The following is a 24,538-nucleotide window of genomic DNA, read 5'->3' as shown; positions in this document are numbered from 1 at the left end:
TCAGGGTCAATTTTCTTGGAAAATTAAAAAATCACCAAAATCTATCTTCACCTTCATTTTTTGAGCTAGAGACTTCAAACTTTCAGGAAATGTTCCTTTCATAGTTTAATAGACTTTGGGTTTTTGGATTTTAAAAGTATTAAAAAATAAAAATTTAAGACAAAAAAAAATAGGTAGTTTTTTTAATAAAAATGTTATTTTTTAAATTTCAAAAATTCCTGCGTACAATCGATTTAAAATTTAATAATACACTTTCTGTGAAAATTTGAAGAAGATTGCTTAAAAAATGAAGGAGAAGATAGATTTTTAGTGAAACGTTTTTTTTTTGTGTTTTTAGTTTGCACCTTCCATTAGGAACCTATTGAGGTCACCAAATTTGATCACTCACATCTCTAAAGTAACTTAAAATTTTTCAAGCAGATAAAAATGTCTGATAGCTCAGATAAAACTCTATAAAGTAAGACCAACTTGTAAAAATCAAGGTGGACCCCCCTTCTTAGCCCTTAAATAAAAGTCACAAGTTCAACCATTTTTGTTACATGACATTTGATTAAAAACAGTTTTAAGTTCATGTGATAAATATTTTTGTGAAAAAGATTATGAAATAAAATTAAGAACATTGCTTTTGTATTTAATTTGATTAATGTAATTTTTGTATTTTGAAGTTTAATCTATTTATTAATTATACCAAATTTCCTTTTTTATAGTTGATAAGGTTGTCACAGGCTCAGCTTAGTTTAAATTAAAAAACTCAGTGTAGTTTGAATTCTTATAAAGTTACTTGTAAAAATCTGGCTAGTTTTACTTGCAAAACACATTTTTTGTTTAGTTGTTGTGTGTGGGTTTTGATCTTATAATCTACAACTTTACTGTTGGTTTTATTGAAATAGTTTGAACTTGTTTCCTAAATCTGACACTAGTTTTTGTGACTCCAAAATCTTGTAACTTGTTTCTTAAAAATTATGCGTTTTATTTTAAAAACTACTTTTTTATTTTATTTTTTTCAATTTTTGACCTTAATTTTCATTCTAATTTATTTGTCATAAACTCAGTCTACTTTTTAGATATAATGAATTGGCTGTTTTTTCTTTATTTGCAACCTTAAGTTTTAAGCACAATTAAAATTCATAAAACCTTAGAGTAGGGGTGGCAACAGTTGAAGACAGATGATTATTATTTTATATAGTTAATTTTTATTTTGATAAGTTCTACTAGATTTTCTGTAAACAATTCATTTATGGTTAATCAACATTTTTCTCATGATTAATTTGTGAGTGTTTCACTAAAATTACAATTTTTCAAGACCTCTAATCACAACTAATTTTTGAGTTTAATTTGTTTTGTGCTTTTAATTTCATTTTTTCAGCTTGTTTGTGTAGTGCTTTTGTTTTAAATGGCAAGATTATTTGCACGCTTGCTCAACAAGAATACACTGAAGCAAGTAACTGAAAGCATTGGTGAAAACAAAGTAATTTCTGAAAGTTTAAAAGCTCCTGAGCTCGTCAAAGAAATTGGTAAGAGGCCTGAGGTTCCTTTCAGGAAGGTTGAATCGGACAAGGTCACTTGGAACAGATACAAGCTGGTTGGAACCTTCTGGTAAATTTTGAAATTAATATTTTTTATCATTTGATGAAACAAAACTAAAACTAATTGTATACATTAAGATTATTATTGTGCGTGCATAAGTGTTGTTTAACTTTCATTATTAGATAGTTTAAAAATGAGAATTTTTAAATATTATTTTGCTCATTAATTTAAGCTAAACTATCAAGACTGCAAATATAAAAAAAATTGTTTTTAAATTAATATTAAAGTTTTACCATGAATTTTATGATAAATAGAAAATGCACTTTTTTATTTCTATTTTGTATTTGGTGTGTTTATAAAAATACACCAAATAGTTTTTGGTATAACTCAGTGTGCTAAAAGTAGTTTTAACACATATATAACTGTTATACCTTATCAAGTTAAATGAATAATCTTAATTGTTTATGAAACTTGTTTTAACAAATTTTTGTTGGTCTGTAAAATATTCTGTTTTAAGTCTTGCTAAACTTTTAATAACTAAAACTTTATATTTATTTGACTCTTGTTATTAAACATAAATCAAGTAGTCATATGCATGTTCTGTAATCATATTTTTGCAAATACTTTTTAATGGTTACCATCACAAAATATTTTGATTATATAGCATGCTTTGTAACTAATTAGTTTCCTCAAGCTTTTCTTTTTAATTGTAGTACAATTTTTTTTAATTTAAATAAGAAATTTGTTTTGAATTACACAATTTAAATCAACTGTAAACAAGTTGCTTAGTTAGGATCAGGGGTTGGCAAGTTAAAAAAGGGAAAAATATGCTGTGCTTAAAAATATAAATGCTTGCCAATTTTTTTTGGAAAAAAAAAACTTTAGGTGGTACATTGTCTTTTAAAATCAACACTAAAATTTTTAAATATTTCTTTAAAAACCAACTTATATTAAATAAATTAAAATTAAATTAAATGGTTACTTCTGCTTGCCAACCCCTAATATAGATGATATTCATATGTATTAAATTTTTTACCAAAGAAAATTTTTAGATGCAGTTTAATAGATTTTTGCACTAACTTTTAAGTTAACTAAAATAAATAGTTAGAACTAATTTTTTTAAATGAACTGATGCTTGCTTTTATTTAATAGTGTGTTACAATTAATTAACAACATAACATTTTCTGGTCTTATATTTCAGATTTATTTTTTAAAGAAAGATCATAATTAGAAATAAAAGATTTAATAAGTTTTATATAAAGTTCTAATAGTTTTAATAGTGATAAAAAACTGTAAGGATAAATGTTCTGTTCTTTCTTACAATAACATTTATGAAAATTTCGTATTTTTGAAAAATAATTTTATTTAAATAGTATTTTGATTGTATAAATTTAGTTTCTATTAAATACCAAATAAATTATCTAAAAAAACTTCTATTCAGATGAATTTGAGACAATAATTACTATATGTTTTTTTTAATTTCAGATAACATTTTTAACCATCTTAAAAATACAAAGTTATGAAGATTATAAACAAAGTGAGAATGTTAACTAGTTTTTTTTCTGAAAACGAAAAAGAAAAAGATATGATTTATCAAATTAAATTAAAAATACTTTATTTGTTTGAACTGTTTATTAAGCTATACAAATTGAACTACAATATGATAATGTATGAACTTTTAAGCTTTTAATTTTAAAATTCACAACTTTTATGCTAAATTTTAACCTACATGTTTGCTAGTAGTATAATAAATGTATTGTAAACTTTTCCTCTTATGAAAAGTTTAAGTTTTTGCATGGGTCAACAGGCATTTGCCAATTTTGAAAATGAAGATACTTGTGCGCCGTATAAGTTGTATAAATTTTACCCGAAATATCTATTATAAATTATGCGATTACCATGAAATCTACCTAAGACCTTTTTTGCTCATCTTTATTTCAGAATACCTAGTGTATTTTCGAAATTTTACAAGCTCCCTGGTTGCTTTTTACCTTTTGTGGGCCAGAGTTTTATTTTTCATGGGGCAGATTCCACTTAAAGTAAAAACACGCTTGTTGGCCGCACTTTTACTCTCTGAATGTTGCAGTTTGCCAATCCCTGGCTTAATTTATAAATTGTGGCCTAAGTACTTTATTTACACTATGGTTTTTCTATAACAATTTGAATTTATGTGTTTGTTTTTAAGGAATGTTGGTATTTCTGAATGATATTGTTTGTAAAATTTGAATCAAGTTTTTTACAATAGTGTAATAAGAATATACAAATTATTAAGTATTATTTATTTGTTTAACTTAATATATACATATAATATGTGTTGTTGTGTTTTAAAGTTATGTTTCCTCAAATTTATTTTTTCTACATAGTTACCATGGTTTTTGTTGTTAATAGAAAGTTTCTATTATTTTTATTTGTTGTAATATTCTTTTATATTTTTTCCTGCAATATTAAGATAACATTTGACCAAAATCAATTGAACTTAACTTTGATTTTATTAAAGTTGAAGATTAAAAAAAAAACAAAACCAATTGTATTTGCAACTAAATAGAACTATAGTAACACTATAGAAATTTTTTTTAAACTACTAATAGAAATAAAGTATTATATGAGTCATGTCATGATTTTTATACACTAAAGTTTGTTAAATACATATAATATTTAAAGTATTAAGATTTTCTTACTAAAGAGACTAGTATTTTCATTGTTATGATAGGCAGGGTTGCCACTTTACCTTGAAAAACCTGGAATTTAAGAAATTTAAAGAAATAACCTAGAAAACCTGTAATTTTGAACGAAAATTACTAAAAAAAAAAGGAATTTTAACAATTTTCACATGTTCTTTAGTAAAATTTCGATTTGACTCAAAAAATCTATCATATAAAGAAAAGTAATTTGTCATCATCAAATTTTTATTTATAGAAAAACAACATTACCTTAAACTTAACTTTAAACCTTTTAAAAACCTGGAAGAAATTTGAAAACCTGGAAAATTTTTTGAAAAAACGAGTGGCAACCCTGAATATATTTTTATCAAATTTGATCAATTAACATAAATATAAGTAAAAAAAAAACTTAACCTTAAGTTATATGTACAAAATATCAACTCAAACTATGTATTAAATATGTACAAGGTACATATCAAGCAAAGTTTTTTTTTTTTTATTTTTATTGATCCTTTTTAAGTTTTTATGATAAAAATAGATTAAAATTAAAGTTCTTAAATATAAGTTTTACAAGCTAAGCCTATTGATGTTACACCATTATTGAGTATGTCTATAATTTTCAGAAGTATAAAAAAACAAACATTTTAATTTAAATATTAAATAAAAGAAAATAAATATTTATACTTTCAAATTTCACCATAAAGAACATTTTTATTAATATAAAACAATTATTACAACAATTTTTTTTTTTTCTGTATTTACAGTATATTAATATTGTTTTCACAAATTCACCATATAAATTTGTACAAACAGGGCTATAGGTATACCAACAGCTTTAACATTTTTTTATTTTCTACAACTTCAAATTGAAAAAGAGAAGAAATTCTACTACAAACAAATCAGAGACGAAATTAGAGCTAGTGATCAAATTTAGAATCTTGTTAGTATGTTTTTGAGTTTGATAATGTTTTTTTATTATTAGTTACTTTTAGTATGTTAAAAGTTTTAAAAAATGTAAGAAAATGAACCATAAAATACTTTTTCTTTTAAATTTTTAACGTACTTATAATTTTGAAAAATAATTCATTTTTCGCATATTACTCTCAGATTTTCAATAACAATTTTATAAATACAACACGTCTATTTAAGAATTTTAATTAAAATTAAAAAAAATCTGATCATATTAAAGTAGTTTCTACTTACATTTTCTCTGTAAGACAAATACTATTCAAAGAATAAATTTTTTTATTATCTTTTAGATTTAACTCAAGTTTGTTTCATTCAAACTAAGGCGGCTATAAATCTATGAAAAGTACTTTAAAAGTTGTTTTTTTTTTACCTAACAATATAATCAATATACAATGTGCAAATTTAACTAAAATATATAAGGGCATAGGGGGGAAACACCCTTTTTTGGTTTTTTGTCTTATTTTATATAGTTTTTACTAAGCTACAAGATATGCTTTATACAGATTTAAAAAATTCAAAATAATTTTTGAGATATAGCCCGTCAAAGTCAAAGGCAACAATAGGTTTCTTATGGGAGGCGCAAACTAAAACGGCAAATAACTAGAAATCACTAAAAATCTATTTCCTCCTACGTTTTTTGAGATAACTTCCTCAAATTTCCAGGAAATGTTCCTTGCAATATTTAGAAAATTCTGTCGGAACAGAATTTAAAAAAATAAAAAATTAAATTTTTATAAAAAAAAAAACTGTTTTTTTGTTTATTTTTTATATAATTTTTTATATTTTTTAATTTTTTAAAAATTTCTTCTGACAGAATTTTCTAAATGTATCAAGGAACATGTCCTGAAAATTTGAGGTAATTATCTCCGAAAACGTAGGAGAAGATAGATTTTTAGTGAAATAGTCTAGTTTTGCCGTTTTAGTTTTCGCCTCCCATAAGGAACCTATTGTTGCCTCTGACTTTGACCGGCTATATCTAAATAAATATTTTGAATTTTTTTAATCTGTAAAAAGCATTTTGTAGCTTAGTAAATACTATATAAACTTTTACTATTAAATAGTTTTCTCTTAATTTTAAAATATCAAAGTTTAAAGTTTTTCCCCTTTTCACCAAACTCATGCAGTACAACAGAAAAATTTAACTGTATCAGTTTTTTATCTCAAAACTTGCATATTTTGAAACTAAGAGTGACATTTAAAAAGTAAGCATTATTTATTACTTTTTGAATTTATGTTTAGTTTTAACTTACAATAAATTACATATACTTTATCAAATCTAATTATTCTGTTTTAACTCAGACATTTTTCAAGACAATTTTACAACTGAAACTACTACCAAACAATACTCAGGGTTGCCAAAAAACCTAGAATTTGAGCAATTTTGAAAAAAACCTGTAATTTTAAACAAAAATTACTAAAAAACCTGGAATTTTTTACAAAAATCATTAAAAAAATTGGGAAAAACCAGAAATTTTAAACAACTTTTACATGTTGAGTAGTAATATTTCGATCTGACACAAAAAATCTATCATGGATTAAAATTTTTGTCATCATCAAAAAAATTCTTCTTAAAAGACATATCTAAAGAAGCTATAACATATCTTTTATATGTCGTTATACTATTTAACACAGTTTTTTTTAGCTTAAAAGTTATTTTAAAATAAAAAAAGACCCTAAAGCGTGTAATTTTGAAAACCTGGAGAAATTATGTGAAAAAGTTTGGCAACCTTGAATATTTTTAATACCAGGCTTTTTAGTTTATTCCGCAAGCCCTGTCTAATACTATTAGAAAATAATAATAACCAATGAAAAACATAATATACTTTTTAATACCAACTATAGTTTTCAAAAGTGCAAAATAGATGCAATATAATAGTTTTGAAATTTTCAGATTACAACTAAAACCACCAAACAATGAACTCAGCCATAACCAGATTGCGTCAAATCTCATCCCACTGTTCGCTCAAGCGTACTATTATGACGTCACATCACTTACTTAACGCAGATGATGACGTGTTGTTTGAGAAAGTTAACGGGGCGGGCATAATAACACTGAACAGGCCCAAAGCTTTGAACGCGTTGAATCTTAGCATGGTCAACAAAATATACCCTCAGATTGGAGTGAGTTCGTTTCATGACTTTATAAATAAATTATATTTAGAAAAAACTTTTCAAATTTTTTTTTTTTTATCAACTAGTTTTCTACAAAAAGCTTTTTGAATTTCTTCTAGAGATGAATAATTTTGTCCTCATGATGAAAATAGTAAAGTGAAAATATCCCAGTACCTTATAATAATTTAGGAGCAAAAATATTTCAGTACACAGTTGTTTGTTATATAAAATATGGTCATAACGAATGGGAAAAAGGTGCTAGAACTGTAATGATAGTACGAAAATTATTTAGAATTATTGTTATTGTTATTATAAATTAATTATCTATATTTTTCGTTATTGTTTTTACAGGAATGGGAAAAGGACCCTAGTACCACAATGATCATTATGAAAGGGGCAGGTGAAAAATCATTTTGTGCTGGAGGAGATATTGTCGATGTCACCAAGCAAGCTAAACAAGAAAACTATCTCGCAGGTTTTGATTAGAATCATAGTATTAAATAATTATTTCGATACATGTATAGATTAGTTATTAAACTTTATTTTACAGTTACTCAATATAATTTTTTTGTGATTTCGAACATTTAAATATTTCATAGTATTGTGGCAAAATACTCACTGGCTTTACAAAGTTGTTACAAATTTATTGAATTTAATGATCTTTATCCATATACCAAAAATATAACAACAAAAAGTTAAGTCCTGACTCTTAAATTTTACATGTCTAACGTCTCTTGTTATAGGAAAAACGTTATTCAGAGAAGAATACAAGCTTAACTACATAATTGCAACATGTAACGTACCTTATTTATAAAGCACTGATATAATTGTATTGTAGACTAATTATATAAAACATAACAAATAACAATATATCTAGATATACACAATTTAAATGTTATCATTCTCCAGGAGAGACCTTCTTCCGTGAGGAGTACAAGTTAAACTACCGCATTGCAACATGCGATGTACCTTACATTGCACTCATAGATGGTATCTGCATGGGTGGTGGTGTCGGCTTGTCTGTGCATGGAGACGAAAGAGTCTGTACTGAGAGAACCATGTTCGCCATGCCTGAAACTGCTATTGGTAAGTTTTTGTATAATAATAAATATATTATTTTGTTTTGTATATTGTTTGTACTGAGAGAACCATGTTCGCTATGCCTGAAACTGCTATTGGTAAGTGAACTGTTTTTTTTTTACTTTGTTCTGTTTTTACTGTAAGACAAATATTGCTTTGTCTGAAACAGCTCTTGTTTAGTATTTTATATTACTCATTGATAGTTTAGTTTATAAAATATTTTATATCTGCTAAAATTACTTTATTAAACTGAAAAATTATTTTTTAAATTAATTAGTGTTACGTCTTATTGTAATAAAGTTGTTGTTCAAACACATCTTAATGTTAATACTGTAAGAAATTGTTAGTTTATTTAAACTTACCTCATTTTATTTTAATTAAAGCTTTACTTATAAGCCATAATTACATCCTTTAATAAATTTAGAACCGTATACTTTCAAACCATTTTTTATATCACATTTTAGAATATTTTTCTTTACACATAGTTTTATTTATTTACGGTTAAAATTATCTGTGTTTGAATTTGTAATAACCTTTAGTTTAGAGTATTTTTAGTCCGAAATTAATATATAAAACAATTAAATGCTATACAAATATTAAAACAGCTTGATATTATAAGTTTTGTTTATCTTCTACTTGATTATAAATCTTGATTCTTATTTTGTTTAAGTTTTTTTTATTAAAGTTTCACATAGTTTCGTCAAAAGCAAGGAAGTTAGTAATTAGTATTTGGTTTTCTAGTCATATCATCAGGGTTACCACTTTACCTGGAATCCTGGAAAAACCTGTAATTTTAACAATTTTCACATGTTCAGTAGTAAAATTTCGATTTGACTCAAACATTCTATCATATAAATAAACTATTTTTGTCATCATCAAAAGTTTAAAAAAAAGCATATTTAAAGTAGCCTTTCAATGTTAACATATTCATATCTACAGCACCTTTTCAATGTTTTTATACTATTTAAAAAAGCATCTTACCTTAAACTTAACTTTAAGTTAAAAATAAACCCAAAAATGTGTACTTTTAAAAACCTGGATAAAATTTGGAAAACCTGGAAAATTTTTTGAAAAAAACTGATGGCAACCCTGTAACATGCAAAAAATATATATAATTTGCAACCCTGCAACCCTGCATGCAGTTTGTTTACAATTAAAATAATTTAAGTTTCAATATTTTTCTTTCCAGGTCTGTACCCTGACGTAGGTGGTTCTTACTTCCTTCCTCGCCTCTCCCTCCATCTTGGCATGTACCTGGCCATGTCCGGATTCCGTTTGAAGGGCAGGGACGTTTACAAGGTATTATGTATAAAATAAACATTTTTATTTTCAACCAACAAAAAAAAATTTTGTCTATTTTTCCCACTTCTAAACTTTGTACCAATGAAAGCACTAATCATCCCAGATTTTTTAATTCTTTAAAATAGATGCAACTATTGGCAGAAAGTAACATTTCTTTTTTCAACTAGTTCTACTAATTTATTGTTTTTGCAAAGAATGATATCACTTAACTATATAGTTATTTGATTTATATAATGATTTGTTTAGGCTGGCATTGCCACGAGAATGGTCCACAGTAGTCAACTTGAACAGGTCGAAAAAGATTTGGTTAATTTGGACAACCCGACCAGACAGGACATCACTGATGTTAGTTTGAATTAATTTTAATTTAATATTTTTGTGTTGTTACTGGTGTTTTGTGTATAGTTTTATTTCTTTAGACAATACTAAAAGACAATAAAAAATATAAAACGCATTTCTCGGCTTGATTTGACTCTTGTTCAATAACTTATTATTTAATTTATTTAAATGATTTTAGCGTGTTATAAAACTTCTGGTTTCTTAACTTTTGTTACATAACTGTTAAAATTTTTACACTATAGTGAATTTTTTTAAAAGTATTAAAACTTAGTATTGTGGTTTACATAAATTTAAGTTTCTTTACCTAGTTTTCGTAACATAATTGTATAAAAAGTAATAAATTGTTTTTACTTTTCACTTGATTAACTTGAAGAAAACTCTACTTCTAATAGTAAAAATTGTGTTTTTTGTTTTAATAAAGAAACTATTTATACGATTTATTTTACCACCTTTCTACTTAAAAAGAACTATATAATGTTTTCTTTTTGATTTTTTTGAAGTTATGAATACTAAAATAACACGTTACAAAAGAAATCAAGTTCTTTAGACTATTAGTTTCATGTTTTTTCACTAATATATCTCATAATAAAGCTTAATTACATTAAAAATTTGTAAATCACCTCAATTTAAACGAAAACATAAAATATTAATGTTAGGTTGAGAAGTTAGTTTTATTTAAGCAGAATGTTATTTTACTCTACTAAGCTTTAATCTTATGCTTCTATTTTTTTAAATTTACGATTTATTAACATAAAAATTAAATTTTCTTATCTGTATAGACTATTAAACACGTGTTTAAATTTTTCAAGTAACTTATTTTACTAAAGTTTTAAGACATTAAGATTTAATTCCATTATAAATGTCCAAAAGTATTATTTTCTATATAATTTTCAAAATTGTTTTACAAGAAATAAGCTTTTTAAATTGTTTTTATGTCTAAGTGTTTAAATATTTTAAACTGGCTATAAGTAAACTTTACCATAGACATTGAACTTTGGTTTACTTTTATATACTTAAGTTTGTATACAGGGAAATTATTTAACTTGAGTTCATTGTTTTAAAGCATGAGTTTTAGTGATAAAGATCAATACAACATACTCATAAGATTTGTTTTATGAGCTAATTTTTTCTGTTGTTAATTATGTGATTGCAATAATTTCCCAAAAGTACAAACAAAGTTAATTATAGCTATATCTTGAGCTGTTTTGAAAACTTGTTTAAAGTATAAATTTGAAAAGTTTAAATTTACATAAAAATTGTTACCGGTGTTGTAAGACAGTATATTTATTCAACTTATTGATAGTAAGCATTTTTTAATACATTCTATTTTTTATTTCCTGTATAACTGTTTTTTCAACTAATCATCGTATCATAAGTGAAACTTGAGTTTCATGTATGATTCATACAAATTTTCAGTATTAAATCTGTTAAAAGTTGCCATATACAAGAAAAATTGCTTAAATTTTTTTTACTAAATTTATCAGTTTTCAAAGTTACCATTTTACCATTGAAGCTCATGATATAAAAAGTTGTAAGTGTTTAAGTTGAATAAGTTAAACTTATAGTTGTGAATTAATTATTAACCAAAAGTTCAAGCTGTTATGTTGTAATACTTCTAAACAGAAAACTTATGCAATTTTTCAAAACCAACCAAAAATCTCTTAATACTTCATGTTTGTCTACTTTAAATTAATAATTTTAGCCAAAAAAAAGTTAAAATAATTGTAGTTATACCTCAAATCTGATTTGAACACTTATCAACAAGTATATATTTAAAAAGTTTAAATTTACATAAAAATTGTTACCGGTGTTGTAAGACAGTATATTTATTCAACTTATTGATAGTAAGCATTTTTTAATACATTCTATTTTTTATTTCCTGTATAACTGTTTTTCAATTAACCATCATAACAGTAGTGAAACTTGAGTTTCATGTATGATTCATACAAATTTTTCAGTTAAATCTGTTAAAAGTTGTTATAAACAAGAAAAATAATGCTTTTTTTTTTACTAAATTTATCAGTTTTCAAAGTCATCATTTTACAATAGAAGTTCATCATATATAAAAGTTATAAATTTTAAAGTTGAATAAATTAAACTTGTAGTTATGTGTTTACAAATCAATTATTAACAAAAAATTCAAGCTAAAATTTTTGTTTTATTAATGCGTAATTAATTTTGCAACTTTTCAAAACCAATTAAAAATTTCTTTATACTTTATTCATATTTGTTTATCTTATTAACAATTTCAATCCAAAAAATTTTAATACAAGCAAACAATTTAGTAATATATAATAAAAATGTTTTACACATTTATAATTCACAGTTAATAAGAAAATACCATATGATTGTCAACAAGACAGATATTAACTTAAGCAATAATAAATAAAACAACTAACTACAAAAAATTTAATGAAATTTATTTTCACAGTTGTTAAGAAAACACCATATGAATTGCCAAGAAGGTAGGGAAAGAGATTATCTTGTCTTGAGAGATTACGAAAAATACATGGCCAGATGTTTCATTGCTGATAATGTACAAGATGTTATAAAAGTAAGTATTTATATTAATTATTATATTTATTATGAAAAATATATGGCAAGATGCTTCATAGCAGATAATGTACAAGATGTTATAAAAGTAAGTATTTATATTAATTTTTATATTTGTTATTATATTTATTATTATGAAAAATATATGGCAAGATGCTTCATAGCTGATAATGTACAAGATGTAATTAAGGTAAGAATTTATATTAATTATTATAATTGTTATTATATTTATTATTACGAAAAATACATGGCCAGATGTTTCATTGCTGATAATGTACAAGATGTTATAAAAGTAAGTATTTATATTAATTATTATATTTATTATGAAAAATATATGGAAAGATGCTTCATAGCTGATAATGTACAAGCTGTAGTAGAAGTTGGTATTTGATATTTATTTTGATTATTTTTTACTTAAGAAAAGTATGGTAAGGTGCTTTTTAGATGAAAGTTTACAAAATTTTATCAAAGTAAGTTTAACAAATAAATAAATTCTATAGTATATTTAAATGTTATAATATGTTTATGTACTTGGTTTAAATAATAAACTTGGATAAAAAAATAATTCTATTTAGTTTTATAATGTGAAGCTGGTAAAATTTTGAGTCTATAATTTATCTTTAGATTTTGTAGCTTTAAATATTTTAAGTAAAAGTTTTTCCATTCAAAAACATATTGTTTTTAAAAGTCTGATTGGAAATTATTTGAAATAAACGTTCTAAAAGATTTCTTGATTATCAGTGTTAGCGATAACGCATTTCGTGAAATCAAACCGACATATATGAGTTGGTTTGTGACGTAACTAGATAACTTACCTCGATAAACTAAACTAAATCGCTATATTATTTCCAAAATAACAAAAACATATTAAACAGGATTTTTCGTAATTATTTACTTTTTCAAGAGAACGAAGATGCTCTCTTAAATGTTAACATATAAAAGGGTAATATTAAACGGTTACCTTTAACACTTGTCTTCTTAAAGATGTTTTTGTTTAATTTTTTGGAATGTGTACTTGAAAGTCTGTCTGATTTGCATATTTTCTGAGTCAGCAAATTTTTTTGAAGTTTTTTTATTTATAACCCACCTTAGCCAAGCATAACAAAAATTATCAAAAATAAAGTTTTAATAGTAAGAACTAAAAATATCATGAAATAAAGTTATTTTGATGACTCAGTAAATATGCTAATCAGTCAAACCTTAGTCCTAATTTATTAAATTTACTGAATTTTAATTTGATGTGTTTTCTTTACTCTTTGGTATAAACAATTTTAATATTTCTTAATTATCTAAGCTACTGTAAGTAGTTTAATAACACTATTTGAAATTAAGATTTATTTAACCTTTGAGTTACAGTGAGCTATATTTTAAACTGAATTTTTATTAAATTTTCACTAATTGTTGTGCATACTTAATATTTTTTCTTGTTCCATAATGTTCTATTTAAGCAATTGTTAGCTAAACAAACAAAGTATACATTAAAGTTTAAATATTTACTTTTGGAAGGTCACCTAAACTTGTTTGTAATAAAGTTTTAGTTTATATTGCTAGTTCAAAATTTATTCAAATTACTGTTATAGGAAGTTTTTTGAACGTATTTATATACCATTTGCAACTTGATATCAATAGATTATTCATTTTGTTTTATATTTTATTACACAAAGCTTTTCAAAACTATACGAGTTTCATTCTCAAGTGATAAATTTTAAATGATATTTAAAAAAAAACTTTAATTCACTTACCACTTACCAATTATTTTTTTAATATCATTTAAAATTTATCACTTAAGAATGAAACTCGTATAGTTTTGAAAAACTTTTTGTAACAAAATATAAAACAAAATAAATAATCTATTGATTTTAAGTTGGAAACGGTATATAAATTATTCAAGTTAAAAATGTGTTATAAACTTTATGAGCTAGGGTATCAATACATTATTTCATAATATTCAAATAAATAAACTTCAGTTTAAAATGATAAAACTTCTATTTTCAATAAAAATATAAGTTCTCAAACTTATTACTTGGTCAGCTTAAACCAACATTTTTTGTACTGAAACTTATTAAGTTACTGCTATTATCTCTTAAATTTCCGCCGTTTTAATAAAGTTGCAAAAAATAAAAATAACTCACTTTTATTGCATTACAGATTATGTTTAATGCATTATTTTTTTTAAATTTTCAAATAGACACTTATTATGATTAGTGACGGTTAATTGATTTACTGTAAGTGGCGGTTAATTGATTTATAGTCGAGCAATAGCGCTCGAAGTCAACCAAATAGTTACTATGTGAGAATCGTCCAGTATTTTATTATCAATGAATAAATTTGCCTGCCAATAGTTACGAGTTTAAGTAGCTAGCATTTTATTATTAAGGATAATTTGTGTCAATATATTAGTCATATGCAATTAACTTTTTAGAATGTTAATTATATGGTATAAGCAAGTTTGTTATGTATGTCTTTAATATGAAATGCTACTAATCATAATATATTAATGTTGTATAAAATATTAAACATTTAAGTAAAATGGTTATCTATTACACTTTTTTTTGTTATTTTTTTTCCATACTTGGTGTTCGTTATTTTTGCGGAATATTCTATTTAAGCAATTTTTAAGTAAGCAAACAAAGTATACAATAAATTCTTAATATTTACTTATAATTTTACCGGCTGTAATAAGTTCTACTTTTTGAAGAACTTAAATATATTAAACATTTAATGATAATAAAATTTTTAGTATTTTTTCCTCTTTATAATTTTTGCTAAGTAAATGTTTTGTTTCAGCAAAAACAGCTGCTGTATTTAATTAAAGAGTAATTTTTATCATTATTTATTTGCTCAACTTAAATTGACATTACTTTGTACTAAATTTAAAAAATAATATAGTGTTATAATCTTTTAGATTTGTTTTGTGTTTTTTTTTATATTGCGAAAAGAGCAAAAATTTTATCAAGCAGTACGTATTATCTGGAAATTTTTTTTTCTTTTTATTTATCAAATCGACATGTGAATTTATTTATGACGTAACGAAATATTTTTCATTGAAAAAATTTGAACTTCTACATCAATGTCTGCTGCGCTGTTCATTTACTTACTTTGCATTGACTATTTGTTTTTCATTTTCAAGCGAACGAATCGCTTTATTAAACTACATAATTACAAAATAAAAAAAATAGTAAGTAATAATATCTGTTATAAGTGCTTATCGTCATTAAATCTTCCGGTTATTTTGACTGTAAACTATTATGAACTTATGTAACTAGTTTTAGTTGATACATAATTTTTGATTGAGTATTTGTTTTTTAATTTATGCCATGGTAAGTATTTGTTTTATTGTCCTAATCTGTTGTGGTACCATTTGTATTCTGTTAACTCTATAAAAAACTGAAATATTTGAGTTGAATTAAAGTATTTATTTACTTTTTTTTGTACCGAATAAAATCTTTATTTTTTCAGAATGTCCACTTTAAGTAACTAAGCCAGGAGTCGGCAAACTGCGGCCTGCAAACTCCTATTTAACCAAAAGTATACATTTTAAAACCAATGAAAATAAAAGATTTTGTGATAAAAACTTATAGTTAGGCTCCTAATTCAGTAAATACTCTTTATAAGTGCTCTAATATTGCTCAATTTATCATATTTTTGATCTTAATTAATATCTTTCTACTGAATACTAGAATTTTTTTTAAGTAAATGCGGCCCTCGAAGGTTTTTTTCTAAGTAGTGCGGCCTGCGAGCAATTTTTTCTAAGAAAATTGGCCCGCGAGTTACATAAGGCTGCCGACCCCTGAACTGAGCAAACAAAATTTAAAGTTTAATTATTTACTTTTGAATGTCACTTAAACCTGCTTGTAATAAGTTCTACTTTGTTTCAAAGTTTTAACGTATTTAGCACATTATAAGTGAGTGTTATTATTCTCATAAGTAGCTGAAGTAACATAAATTATTTTTTCTACTTTTCATATTTGTCTTTTATTTGTCACATCCAACTTAACTTTAAAATAAGTTTGCAAAAAGTAATTTTGAATATAATTCGACTGGTATACTGAAAAAAGAAATAAATATTTGTAATAACAATATAAATGTGTTGAACTTAATCTGGAATACTTAGTACACAAACTTCTTAATTTTCCGCTTAAATATTTAGAATTAGTATAGATTTGAAAAATAATGGCCCATTCCTGGTCAATCAGTCATTAACTTTTTCGTCATTTTACCGCGCATTTTCCGTTAGGAAATGATATCGTCCATTTATATTTACAGTCAAATGCTGTTAAGATGCGAAAATAAACTGCGGTTTCAAAATTAGGTTTTAAATGTTTGAGAATGGGTAAATTTTAAAAGTGTAAACTGAAAATTTAATACAATTTTAATGTTGAACCCTATTATCTTTAAAAAATGCAAAAATCGCGTCGCCCTGTACATGATGTTCCTTTCTTGTATTAAAATATTAGCATTGATATTTTTTTCATGTTAAAAGATTATTGATCGTATATAAACTTTGCTTATAAAATACTTTGACAACAACGGTTTTAAAAGTACCAGTGTATCCTATACTAATTTTTCAGTTAATTGTGCACTTTTTAAATTTTTCGTTCATTTTCAAACTGACATGAGAATTGGTTTGTGACGTAACGAATTAATTTTAGTTGAAAAAATAGAATCAACACAAATAATTTAAACTAATTCTCTAAGTAAACATACCATTGCTCCATTCTGCATTAACATTTTAAAGAGCAAATAGCTCGCACAATATTATAAACTGTTCAAACCAGTAAATTTTCTTGAATTATTACAGTTTTACATTACTTGATAAGTTTACCCATAATTTCGATGGTCAATAGTTTTGATTCCAGGTTTTTAATAAAACAGTTCCCGTTAAAATTTTGAAACATTGTGTTTTCAGCAGCATGAAAAAACTTGATTGTATCAAATGTGGAGCACATGTATTGCTGGCTGTAAATTGTTATTTCAAATTTTTAGTTGCAAACTTGCACGACAGGTAACTATACCAGAAATTATTATTGATTTACCCAGTTCGCAACAACTTTAACAAAACTGACAATTGTTAATTAAAATTTATTTTTAGTATGTATAAAAAGTTTAAACTCGAAGCATTTATATCAAAAGTATTACTTTTCAACATAATCCAAAATTAACATTGTAAAATTAAATCTTAAATTTTGATAAAGTAAACAATATAAATCTTTGTATTTACATGTTATCTTGACAAACTATGATTGAAAAGATGTTAATTTTTAATAAATGTCTATTAATAATATAATAATTTTTAATAAATGTCTATAAATAATAATAAAAACTATTGAAAATATACAATTATTACTAGTAACAAAAGAGTTTATTTGCAATATTTTTTTTATTTATCATATATCTGATTAGTACCAACCGTGAATATATCAAACCCAAGAAAAAATAGCAAATAGATACTATTATAGAACCAAACTAGTTATGTGTCTTTAAACTAAGTTAATATGATTTCACTTTTTTTTACAGTGTTTGACTCAACGACGATTAATGATAATGATAAAAATAATACAGCCGTATAACAATACAGCTTAATGTAAATTTATTTGTGACGTAACAAATTGATTTTAGTTGAAAAATATGATTCAATATATAATAAAATAACTAATTATTAATATTTTAAACGATCGTACCTGTACTTCGTGTTGATATTTTAGACAAGCAAACGCTTGCAGGCAATTCAATCAAACTTAAACGAGTTTGTTTTATTTAGTAAATATTGTTTAAATTAGTCGACAAACTAGACTACAAATGTATACAAAGTTAAATTATTAGGATTATTTTGAATAAACTCAAAAATTTATTTGATAGATTGTAGGTTGAGAAGCAGTTACTTGGAGAATTTAATTGCTTGTAACAAATTTCTTTCAAGTCATTGTGAAATAAATTAAAACTATCTAAATATAAGATATAAAGTACTTCATTAAACATCTAATTACTACCATTCTTAGTTATAATCAGCGAAAAAAAAACATTTTTCAAATATGAAACCAAATAGTTATTTTTCTTTGTATTTTTTCATGTGGAATTGTTTGTGTAGATTTCGTAAAATGAAGCTCAAAATTTGTAATTAAGTAGTGCAATTGTAAAAAATCCAGTAGCAAAAACACCTCAATAGCTGCTAATACCAACATATGATAATAAAAATAATCGAATAATATTTTAAAAAAAATATCTCAAAATTTATAAACAGATACTTTTAAATGAATAAAAACATTGTCAAACATTAAATGTCCGGAATCTTGAAACAGATGAAATATAATAAAATAATATGTTAGATATAAAACTTAATATAATATTATAAATGTATCAAATACTTCACAGAATTTGGAAACAGATGGTACTGAATGGGCCAGGGAAGTTTTGAAAGTTCTCATGAAAATGTCGCCTACGTCCATGGCTGTCACCCACAAACAACTAAAACTAGGCAGTCAGCTTCCATTGGAAGAATGTCTTCAAATGGAATTAAGGTTAATTAATAAGTATCTTTGTAATTATTTTCACACTATCCCACAAACAATTTAAACTGCGTATTCAGGGGCCTTTTTATGAATGTTTAAAAATGGTACACTGAAAATCTATTCGAGTACTTGCTTTAATTGTGTAAAAACTATTTCAGTTAAAAATTCAGTTGCTTATTAGCAATATCTACAACTAGAATTAAAGTACACATCATTTATTCACAATTTTTTTATTTAGAATGGAATTTCCCAAACTCTTTTTCATAATAATTCACTAAACGTAAGTTTATAAAATTGTCACCTCCCCTCTCTTACCAGATATCACCTCTTTACCATTAATCAACCTTTTTGCGCTTCATATCAGTTTTTGTTCCTAACTGCCAAAGTCGTCCTTACAAGGCGATATCACTTGTTTTAAAAAACTTGACATCTTAAGTATTATCGATAATTTAAGTTTATAAAACATTTTATTTTCTGTAGCTTGTGTACTGTTCTAAAAAATTAAATAAATTCTATAATGCTTTTTTTAAGTTTATTGGTATATAAATATAAGTGTTGTTAATATGTTGTAATTAATAAACGTATTGAGCAACTTAAAACACAGTTGTAGTAACACATTGTTGATACTTTTCTTTAAAAAATAATAAATCCCAATAAATGTTATTACTGATTAAATGTTAGTAGAGTGTGTGTTTAAATAAGAACTACTGCTTTAAACTTCTAAACTTGTACCTTTCTTAAAAAAAAAATGTTGAAGTTATTAAGCAATTTGTTTTTATAATATGAGCAAACATGCTTAGAAATGGAAATTTAATTGAATATATTACTTGAACTTATTAATTTTTATATGTAATTATTAAGTTGTAAAGTAAAATATACAGTTTTTATATTAACATTATATTTACAGAATTTCTGCAAATATGCTTCGCAAAGGAGATTTCATTGAAGGAGTTAGAAGCCTTCTTGTTGACAAAGACAGGTTATTTATATTAACATATTTTCTTAAATTTATTTGTTTTAATAAATTTATAAGTTTGCTTGTTAATTTTCTCACAATAAAAGGTTACTATACAAACTTTAAAAGTATATATTTTTAAAAACTTATTTAAACCTTTATAGAAATACATGTTAATAGGAAAAAATCATAATGACTTAATACCAAAAACTATAACATAGAAACTAACTTAAAAACTCTTATCTAATAAATTTGCTTTTACTTTCTAACTTTTTATTTTCTACGAAGTATAAGTTATTTTTTGTACTGGTCGTAAGTAACGAATAGTTTATTAAATAATTTTTATCGATGTTATATTATTACGTCACAATCAACAGGAACCCTCAATGGAACCCACCATCAGTTTCAGAAATTTCTCAGGAGGAAATCGATTCTTACTTCGTCATGCCTGAAGGTGTAGAAGAATTAGATCTTTCTGATGCTTGAATATAATAAAATAGAAATAATATATATACAAAAAAGTTATTAAATAATAATAAAAACTGATAAAAAATTAAGTTAAGTTGTTGGTGATAGTCGATACAATGAAATTTTTACAAAAAAAAAGTATATATATATTTTACTTAATTTCTCAATTTTAGAGTAAGTTTCCGTTTATTAATAGATATGAAATATTTTAGTTTTACATATACACTGTTATTCTGAACATTATTTAGAAATTTAATTCTTTATTGAAATATTTTAATTTGTTAAAATTTTCCTGGCATAAAGATACTCACTCTAATTGAAGATATTTAAACCTCAAAAATATTAAGTTTGATAAAAGTTAATAACAAGTTGGTATCTAGTTAAATAAATTTTAGTTAAAAAAAGTTATTTATAATGAGTTTGAATAAAATTTATCACTTGTATAAGTTGTTGTTTTTACTTAAATAAATTGCTGTAAATATGCCATACATAAACAAAAAAAAAAAAACTATTTCAAAAAGGTTTTAACATAAATGAAATTAGATTCCAAGTTAAAAAATGGTATATTTTATTAAAATGTTAAGTTATGTTATTTTTTAACATGAATTTTTTTCACTATTTTCAAATGTGAAATCGTCGTTTATACGTTCAGTTTTAATTACAAGCAAATATCTTCATTTGTTTAGTAGGTTTATATAAATATGTTTAACTATAGGTTTTATATAGAAGCTAAGTTGTACTTTTCAAAAACTTCATGGTTTTGTATAACATTTAAATGCATCTAATGTCTATAAAACAGGATTGTAAGTAAATCTAGAATTTTAAGCTGCGTTTACATGTAAAGTATTAAATTTTGGTTAAAACTTTTTTTTTTTTGTTCCAAAGTCTTAATCGAAATGTTCTTTGTGCACCAGGTCCTAGGACCGAATATTTTGAACGCTTTTTTGTCGTTCAATAAACTATAAGGTTTACAAACCTTTACGTTTAAAAGATTGCATAAAAAGATTTTAAGTTGAAGTTGTGATTAAATTTGTATTTGCATGTTTTACAACTTTGTTATTTTTCACTTCTTGTATTTAGTAGCATGGTTAATTTAACTGCAACAACTTTTTGAATAATGTGTATGCAAAATAAATTATATGCATTTGAGTATGAATGTGCACTTAATTTATTTTTTACACCAAGAATTTCTGCGAAATTCTGAAATTACAAAAAAAATAATTTTAGTTAGTGCAATTAGTAGATTTGAGTCTACAAAAGTAAAATTTACTTCTGTTTGGCTCTAAAACTCCAAATTAGTTTCTACATAACAAGTTTTTAATTTTATTTAGTACTAGTACAAATATTGTTGGTGTGAGAAAAGGATAAAGAGTACTTCTATTAAAAACCTTAAAATAAAACTGTTGTTATTTATAAAATAACTACGCTTGGTATATTTAAGAAGAAATCTTGTTAATTAAGCTAAGAAGATTAAATCAGCAACTTACTAAATTGTAGAACATTTACACAATATTACAATTGTTAAGTCTTTTTAAATGACACACACCTATACTTTTAATTTAACTTTACTGGTAAAAATAGTATAATAATTTAATTAGCTCCTTTGTTCATTAATGTCTCAATTTGTACAAGTTTCTTTGTATGTTTCTAATTTTGATAGTGAATCTTTATTCACCAATCTTAGCATTAAATTTTGTTATTAATTCTGATATAAAGCAAGAAAATGCCTTATCCTTATATGTAACTAGTTATTCTTGTTTTTGGTAATTGTGATATTTGATTAACAAAGAAGTAGATACTGTATTTTAAAAATAACAATCCTACTTAATTTTACTTGTATATGTTAATTTAGGCTTTGATAAGTTTTAAAACTACTAAAATGTAAAGTTTGGAGCTTATGTATTAAGTATGTATAAGTTCTGTATTGATAAACATGATGATGATAGCTCCTAAATAGATTAGCTTTTATCAAAAAATGCTTATTTGTTCACATAAAGCACTTTAATTAAACTTTTAGCACAAAAACTTTCTTTGAAGTAACAGTATTAGCGAAACATAACAAAAGACTTAAAGTTCAATTTAAAATCCCTTAACAATGAAAAATTTGTAACACACAATTTTAAGTACTTGTAAAAATTTCAAGCCAAAGTGAAACAATAAAATGTACTTGTGCTAAAAACAAACTTTTTAATTTTCCTAATTTACTAGTTCGGTAAATTTAATTTGTCAGTTTTACTGCCAAAACAAACATTCTCAACTAATGTTAACTAATTTAGAATTGATTTTCATTTATCGAGGATGATATAAAACCAAACAACAGTTTTTTTTTAATTTTAGTTTACTTTTTGTTTTAAAGTATCTGTCAATTTCTTGTGCTCATTAATTTATTTAGTTGCTGAAAATTATTAAGTTTGAAACAACTTAAGATTTTAAAAAACACTTACTTAGTTATAATCTAATAAAATATGCAAACTTATAAGCTTTTTGTACATTGAAAAGTTTAAGACTTTTAAAACAACGGTCTAATGATAACAATAAAATCTGACACTTTTGTACTTTCGGGTCAGACCACAACTTTAATACAATAAGAAATGCTCACACACTTTATTACATATTTAACTCTCTAGGTTTGTATTTTTATAACTAAGATCTTTACTTATTTAATTTGATAAGCTTTTTTTTTCTGTATGCACACTAGTTATTTCACAATGACTTTTGCTAATACTTTTTAAGAAGAACTTAACCTTTTTGAACTAATAACTTTTAGCAATCATTTTAAGTAAAAGGCGAGTTGGTTGATTATAACGAGTTGCTGATGTGTTAACTCATTTTTAATGAAGTAAGATATTTTTTAAAAAGGTAATTTAATACTTCTATTATTAAAACTAGATCAGTTTACGAGTTTTTTCTTATAGAATTTTTGTAATAACCTTCGATTAATATTTAATAAGTACGGCTGAAAAATCGAAAAAAGTGTTAAAAGAAGTTTAATTTTTTTTGAATAAACTTTGCTATTTATATGACTAGAAGATACTAAAACTAAAAATCATTTTTTAGTGCTTTTTTACCTTGATAGAATCTATTAGTTGTAAAAACAGAAACTTTTCATAAACTAAATTAGTCAAATTTCATTATTTTATTTTAATTTTTAATAATAAATGCTTGTAATATAAAAAGTATGTAAATAGTAAAGAAGTCAAAGTACAACTAATACTTTTTTAATTTAGCTTTTACTTAATAATTTATGATTTATAGTTGAATAAGTGCCATTAGTGCTATCTGACTTTTTTAAATAAGCTTGTATTACTTGAGTATATGCCTAAGTAAACAGTTAAAATAACTTTTACAGAAAACTTAATTTACATCACAAATTGACTTTTTACAAGAAAGTAACAAAGTTTTAGAATATGAGAAATAAACTTTTTTTTTTCAATTATAGCATACAATCCATAAAAGCCTGTAGTTTTTCTTCTTAAACTGGGTAATAATGTTGTTACTTTACGATAAATCAAATAATACTATGAAACTAAAAATTAATATTAGGAAAACGTGTTATTTTTTAGACAAATTACCAGGCATCATTAACGTTTGAATTTAGTACAGTGCAAAAATTAATCAAGCATGTTCAAATATTTAAATTTTTATAAAAATAGAAACGACTTAACAAGTTGCTTAAAGTTGTCAGATAAATTCAAGGGGTATATTAATTTTGACTTTTTATAGCATAAATTTAAAAAGTACAACTTTAAATTTATAAATATTTTCAGGCAAAATCTAACTTAAAAGCAATTTTTATCCAGTTTATTTAATTCTTGAAGACTTGTTAAATGATTCGACTTAAACCATTTTCAGATATACTTATAGTGTGCTATATACTTGTAGTATTTTTAAAAGATATAGCGATTTAAACTATTTGACAAAGTTTTAAGATGCACTTTAAACTTGTTATTCTGTTAAAATAGAATTTTTCTAATGTGAATAAACTAACGAAAAACAATTAATACTAATTTTGAAATAGTGGCTAACCATAGCTTATCAACGATTTTATTAAGTTTCAAAAATTA

General features: G+C 24.2%; 1 protein-coding gene across 1 annotated transcript; it reads left to right on the top strand.

The window, feature by feature from the left end:
- The first annotated feature begins 1,370 nt into the window (after positions 1-1,370).
- Positions 1,371-20,909, top strand: LOC145841857 (3-hydroxyisobutyryl-CoA hydrolase, mitochondrial-like). Its single transcript, XM_082949142.1, has 11 exons — positions 1,371-1,596; positions 5,001-5,127; positions 7,048-7,277; positions 7,620-7,743; positions 8,178-8,354; positions 9,538-9,647; positions 9,897-9,995; positions 12,421-12,543; positions 18,915-19,060; positions 19,959-20,030; positions 20,384-20,909. The coding sequence occupies exons 3-11, from the start codon at positions 7,071-7,073 to the stop codon at positions 20,490-20,492; spliced, it is 1,167 nt and encodes a 388-aa protein (XP_082805268.1). The 5' UTR covers positions 1,371-1,596; positions 5,001-5,127; positions 7,048-7,070; the 3' UTR covers positions 20,493-20,909.
- Positions 20,910-24,538: the final 3,629 nt, after the last annotated feature.

The sequence above is a fragment of the Thalia democratica genome, chromosome 8 (assembly GCF_965202585.1).
Source record: "Thalia democratica chromosome 8, ktThaDemo2.hap1.1, whole genome shotgun sequence".
NCBI lineage: Eukaryota > Metazoa > Chordata > Thaliacea > Salpida > Salpidae > Thalia > Thalia democratica.
This window is presented reverse-complemented; position numbering and strand designations above follow the sequence as displayed.

Excerpts from the sequence above, each read along its gene's own strand:
- LOC145841857 (XM_082949142.1), top strand. The coding sequence starts at position 7,071 with ATGAACTCAGCCATAACCAGATTGCGTCAAATCTCATCCCACTGTTCG. Across the intron at positions 7,744-8,177 it reads ACAAGAAAACTATCTCGCAG|GAGAGACCTTCTTCCGTGAG; the intron begins GTTTTGATTAGA and ends ATCATTCTCCAG. Across the intron at positions 20,031-20,383 it reads CTTCTTGTTGACAAAGACAG|GAACCCTCAATGGAACCCAC; the intron begins GTTATTTATATT and ends CACAATCAACAG.